The 6,188-nt window shown below is 41.5% G+C and overlaps 1 protein-coding gene across 1 annotated transcript; it reads left to right on the top strand.

Moving 5' to 3' along the window:
* Positions 1-2,324: 2,324 nt before the first annotated feature.
* On the top strand, positions 2,325-2,984 carry LOC120064812 (achaete-scute homolog 5-like). Its single transcript, XM_039015411.1, has one exon. It carries the CDS (start codon positions 2,325-2,327, stop codon positions 2,982-2,984), a length of 660 nt encoding a protein of 219 aa, XP_038871339.1.
* The last annotated feature ends 3,204 nt before the right edge of the window (positions 2,985-6,188 follow it).

The raw sequence follows: 6,188 nt of genomic DNA, 5'->3' as shown, positions 1-6,188 counted from the left end.
TCATTGAGTCCTGTGTGGCTCAGTTGGTAGTACATGGTGCTTGCAACGCTAGAGTAGTGGGTTTGATTCCCACTGGGTCCAGTCTGGAAAGGTACCAGAATGTGTGCCCTTGCTACTAGTAAGTTGCTCTTGATAAGAGCGTCTGCTAAATCTGTCTGACTCGACATTACTTACTGCAGTGTTGACAAGCTTGTCATTAATGTCAAACTATCATTACATTCTTGAGTCAAACATTGGGAATGGGTGTGTTTATAAAATGCCACTTCTTTATGCTACAAACACTTTCTTAATCTCCGTTGATTTCCCAACCATCTCATTGTGGGTGGGGCGTCCAGGGGTGAGAGCAGGTAAGAGCTGGGATCCACCTTCCCCGTGACACACAACTACAGAGACCACACCACTACGGAATACCTGAGAGGGACCGCACTGAGGTCCTGACTGCAGAGAGAGACTACCCCAGGCTGGCTAAGGACCTTCCCGTCTCCCCCCTGAGCACCTGGAGGCCTGGTACTAAATGTGGAGGAACCCGAGTCTCATCTGTTCATCTGAAGGTAAGATGGAGAGAGTAGAATGAACACATCTGCAATGGAGGAAACACATTTGACTTTTTGCATTATGTACGAGTCCATGCAAATAAATGCAATGAACTGTGTCATGTGACATGTAAAGGATGCAGGATAAAGAGGTGTTTGTGTGGCCACACAGTAAATATCCACAGTAGGCCTAAATATCTACAGTAAATATATATTATTTGTTCTGTCTTTTATATCAGTAAGTTAAATTCAATGGACTGAAAAAGGCTGCATTGTACATTATGCTTTAATGTGATATCTTATGTTCGGTTCTATGATAATACGTAGAATGTAGATAGTATATAGATAGAGGTATATATAGATGGCGAGTATAGATAGATAATTCTTATTCATAATAGAGTTTTAGATTATATGAATGCCATTGTACTTATGAATTATAAGACATTGTAATTATGCTTGTATTCCATCTATTCTATCTAAATCCTAATACCTTGAGCAGCATCGCAATAGTGGAAACCAAGACTGTTCTCAGGGCAGACCTGGTTGTAGCTAGACATGTTTGAGTCGCATCAGGGACAATTTTAGCATTTTAGCTAACCCTATCCCTTTTCCTAACCTTAACCTAATTCTCCTAACCTGCCACGATAATTCTCCTAACCGGCTGTGTAAGTTCTCCTAACCTGCTACGAAAAGTCACTTTTGCTCGTCAAAACCAGCCCAGCCCTGAGAACAATCTTGGTTTCCACTAATGCGATACAGCATACTTTGAATGCAAAGAAAGACTCAGCATACATGATTCCTCCTCTTGATGATTGTTTTTTTTCTAGTACTTCAAGATACAGTGTTATCTGGTGGGGGTGGTGTGTGCTTGTGTGTGTCTGTGTGTGTGTGTTTAAAATTGTTACTTCAAAAGACATATACAACTGTCAATGTTGTATACAATAACCCTCTCTTTCAAATGCCTAAGTGGTTTTGGCAGACGTTCCACTGTCTTTGGGAAACCCGACACTGGCTTAAAGAGAGGGGAATTCCTCTTCTCTCTCTCTCTCTCTCTCTCTCTCTCTCTCTCTCTCTCTCTCTCTCTCTCTCTCTCTTTTTCTGTCTCTTTCTGTCTCTCTCTCTCTCTTTCTTTATCTGTGTAGTAGAGAGAGAGAAGAGAATGAAAGAAAGGGAGGAGAAGAAGAGAAGGAGGGAGAGAGGGATTAGAAGATATTTTAAGATTATTGAGGGAAATTACAGTTCCGCCCACAATATTAACCCTTTCATGTGACGTTCATTGTTGCTTCTCAGAACAATTGACTTTTGATTTACAAAAAAGTCAAAGTAGATTAAAGCCAGAGTAGTCCAGAATTTGCATACTCTCATTGCAATAAAAAAATAAAGATTTTCAAGGAACTGAAAAGATCCTCAACTGCAGCTACCTAATCCCTTACCTCTGAAGTTTATATAGCCTCACTTCATCTTTAAATACATGCAATAATCATCATTATCCTCAAAAAGTCCCTTGTTTGATGAAGGTGTCTCATTTAAATAAGCTCTAAACTTTCATCCTGTCTTAATTCACATCCACAGATCTACAAGAGGAGAGGAGAGCAGAGGAGAGTGTTTGATGATGAAGCTTCACCTGGTTTCTCCTTCCACTTGAGGAGAACAAGTTCTCCAGAAAACTGGATGTCACGAGCGGAGGAAACAACAAAACAAAGTGATTCACTAACTTGCCTCTTCGATTCCTAATCCATCAATTTGTCTAAAGAGGATCTCTATCTCTCTCTGTTCCTTTACACCATCAACATGAGTGCTGCCTTCTCCCACCCATTCGTAGATCAGCGGCCCACTTACCTTAACAGAGGCAGCATCCTGCCATACGGACTGTCTCCCTCTAGTGGCCACTCTGAGAACCGCACCCACTCCCACTCCCACCACCTCCACTCTGACCCTCTGGCCCACACCGTGCCCTTCCTCCTCTACCCCACCACCATGGATCCTGGAGGCCTCTATGACGCCTCGTTCCGGGGCCCCGGAGGCCCCACCCTGCTCCCATACTTATCTCCCTTCCACCATGGACGCTTCGGGGTGTACGAATGCCCCTTCGAGCCGGCGTTTCTCCAGAAGAGGAACGAGCGGGAGCGTCAGAGGGTAAAGTGTGTGAACCAGGGCTATGCCAAGCTGAGGGACCACCTGCCAGGGGGCGCCAGTGAGAAGAGACTCAGTAAAGTGGAGACACTCAGGGCAGCGATTCGTCATATTAAATACCTGCAAGGTCTGGTGGAGGGGCAGGGGAAAGGGAGAGAGGGGCATGAGGAGGAACAGGCATGCCACAGCCCCAGTTCTGCTCAATGTAGGACAGAGGACTCGGGACACAGCGATGGGGGGTCAACTCGCTCTCTCTCACACTCTTCCAGTATCTCCCCGTGGGTAGACTGTGGGGATACAGAGGGCTCTGGGACCTAGGGGATTATGGGTAGTGTCGTTTGTTTGAGGGACTGTGGATGGACATTTGTAGAAAGGGTGTGAGTACCCCACTCTCCAAGGACTGCTCACCACAACATCACACCCTGAGCACAAAGATAAATAATGTAATACTTTTCTGCTTGATACTGTGTTATGTATTGGCAATGTGTATTGTTTTGTGACACTAAAATGTTGTACCAAACCACTTTGGAAATCTGATTATGTATAAAAAAATACACTTCTGATTTTAAGATAAACACCTGAATCTCTGAGAGCAATGAATTCAGTAAGTATGCAATGTTTATTGTATTTCGAAATGAGAAACTGATCACCGTAGCGACACATTACGGTTTGTTATCAAAATATACTGTCGTTCATTTTATTACAGCACATGACATCTTTTGGGAATTTCAGTGTGATATTGAGTGAAAAAAATGGAAATAAAGACATTTGATTCCTTTTTTAACACACATAGTCTTGGAAAAGAAACAGATTCTACAACGGGACAACTGATACTGAGAGGAAAAAATAGTTTTGGTTAAACAGTATTTATAATAGTGTTCACCTAATTGTCTAATTAGTTGTAATAGTTTGGCATAATTGTGCTCATTCCTCAGACTTAGTTGACTGATGACTCAAACTAAATTTGTCTGCGAAACGTTCGTAGGCATGGCGTTTGGCCGGAGCAATGCGTCTGGGTAGCCAGGCAACGGACTAGGGGCCTGTCACAAATGTTTGGTTGCTGTGTTTGGGTTCTACATGTATATATACAGTACAAAGCCTTTCACATATATTGCACAAAGCATTGGACATGATAGAGCACGAACTGATACCATGAATAGTAAGAGTCATAAGAGTGGCAACTGTTGACTTACACTACCGTTCAAAAGTTTGGGGTCACTTAGAAATGTCCTTGTAAATTACTATTGTAAGCTGGAAACAGCCTAGAAGGCCAGCATCCCAGAGTCGCTTCTTCACTGTTGACGTTGAGAATGGTGTTTTGCGGGTACTATTTAATGAAGCTGCCAGTTGAGGACTTGTGAGGCATCTGTTTCTCTAGACACTCTAATGTACTTGTCCTCTTGCTCAGTTGTGCACCGGGGCCTTTCACTCCTATTTCTATTCTGGTTAGAGCCAGTTCGCGCTGTTCTGTGAAGGTAGTAGTACACAGCGTTGTGCGAGATCTTCGGTTTCTTGGCAATTTCTCACATGGAATAGCCTTCATTTCTCAGAACAAGAATAGACTGATGAGTTTCAGAAGAAAGTTCTTTGTTTCTGGCAATTTTGAGCCTGTAATCCACAAATGCTGATGCTCCAGGTACTCAGCTAGTCTATAGAAGGCCAGTTTTATTGCTTATTTAATCAGAACAGTTTTCAGCTGTGTTAACATAATTGCAAAAAGGTTTTCTAATGATCAATTAGCCTTTTAAAATGATCAACTTGGATTAGCTAACACAACGTGCAATTGGAACACAGGAGTGATGGTTGCTGATAATGGACCTCTGTACGCCTATGTAGATATTCCATTAAAAATCAGCCGTTTCCAGCTACAATAGTAATTTACAACATTAACAATGTTTACACTGTATTTCTGATCAATTTGATGTTATTTTAATGTACAAAAAATGTGCTTTTCTTTCGAAAACAAGGACATTTCTAATTGACCCCAAACTTTTGAACGGTAGTGTAGATCTCACTGGCAATAATTCCAATAAGATCTCATGGTTCGACACAGTCAATATTTGACATTTGTCCGGGGGGATAAACGTTGAGTTTTGATGGTTAAGTATAGGCATTAATTACAATTGGTTAAGTTAAAGGGGCAGTGCAGTCAAAACTTGATTTTCCAGTTTAAAAAAAATACGTACAGTACCAGTCAAAAGTTTGAACACACCTACTTATTCAAGGGTTTTTCTTTATTTGTAGTATTTTCTACTTTGTAGAATAATAGTGAAGACATCAACACTATGAAATAACACATATGGAATCATGTCGTAACCAAAAATAGTTTCTACATCAAAATATATATTATGGCAAGAACAGCTCAAATAAGCAAAGAGAAACGATAGTCCATCATTACTTTAAGACATGAAGGTCAGTCAATACAGAACATTTGAAGAACTTTGAAATCATGAGGACCGCCACAGGAAAGGAAGACCCAGAGTTACCTCTGCTGCAGAGAATAAGTTCATTAGAGTTAACTGTACCTCAGAAATTGCAGCGCAATAAATGCTTCACAGAGACTGCGTGAATCAGGCCTTCATGGTTGATTTGATGCAAAGAAACCACAACTAAAGGACACCAAAAAGAAGAAGAAATTTGCTTGGGCCAAGAAACACGAGCAATGGACATTAGACCGGTGGAAATCTGTACTTTGATCTGATGAGTCCAAATTTTTGATTTTTGGTTCCAACCTCCGTGTCTTTGTGAAATGCAGAGTAGGTGAACGGATTATTTCTGCATGTGTAGTTCCCACCGTGAAGCATGGAGGAGGAGGTGTGATGGTGTGGGGGGGCTTTGCTTGTGACACCGTCAGTGATTTATTTAAAATTCAAGGCATACTTAACTAGCATGGCTACCACAGCATTCTGCAGCGATACGCCATCCCATCTGGTTTGCGCTTAGTGGGACTATCATTTGTTTTTGTCACAACACAACTGATTGACTCAAACGCATTAAGAAGGAAAGAAATTCCACAAATTAACTTTTAAGAAGGCACACCTGTTAATTGAAATGCATTCCAGGTGACTACCTCATAAATCTGGTTGAGAGAATGCCAAGAGTGTGCAAAGCTGTCATCAAGGCTGAGTGTGGCTACTTTGAAGAATCTCAAATATAAAATATATTTTGATTTGTTAAACACTTTTTTGGTTATTACATGATTGCATGTGTTTTTTCATAGTTTTTCATTTTCATTTCATTACTATTATAATATTTTTTTTTGGGGGTGGGGCCCAGTTAATGAGACCACTTGATGTGAGGCCAGAGGCAATTGCCTCTTCTTCTGCCTAATGGTCCTCCAGTGATAATCGCACCATATCGAGATGGCTTCTCAGAACTACAAGTAGGCTAATTCTCATGTGACGCATAGGCCAGTGCCCTCGCTGAGGCAAGATGAGCTGTCATCTTGGTACATGACAATATTCTACCCGTGAACCCAGTCAACCACCTGCAGCTATATATACAGCTAGTGTTATGTAGCAG

The sequence above is a fragment of the Salvelinus namaycush genome, chromosome 20, assembly GCF_016432855.1.
Source record: "Salvelinus namaycush isolate Seneca chromosome 20, SaNama_1.0, whole genome shotgun sequence".
Classification (NCBI taxonomy): Eukaryota; Metazoa; Chordata; class Actinopteri; order Salmoniformes; family Salmonidae; genus Salvelinus; species Salvelinus namaycush.
This window is presented reverse-complemented; position numbering and strand designations above follow the sequence as displayed.

What these genes read in the sequence shown, in the direction of transcription:
- LOC120064812 (XM_039015411.1), top strand. Translation starts at nt 2,325, where the DNA reads ATGAGTGCTGCCTTCTCCCACCCATTCGTAGATCAGCGGCCCACTTAC.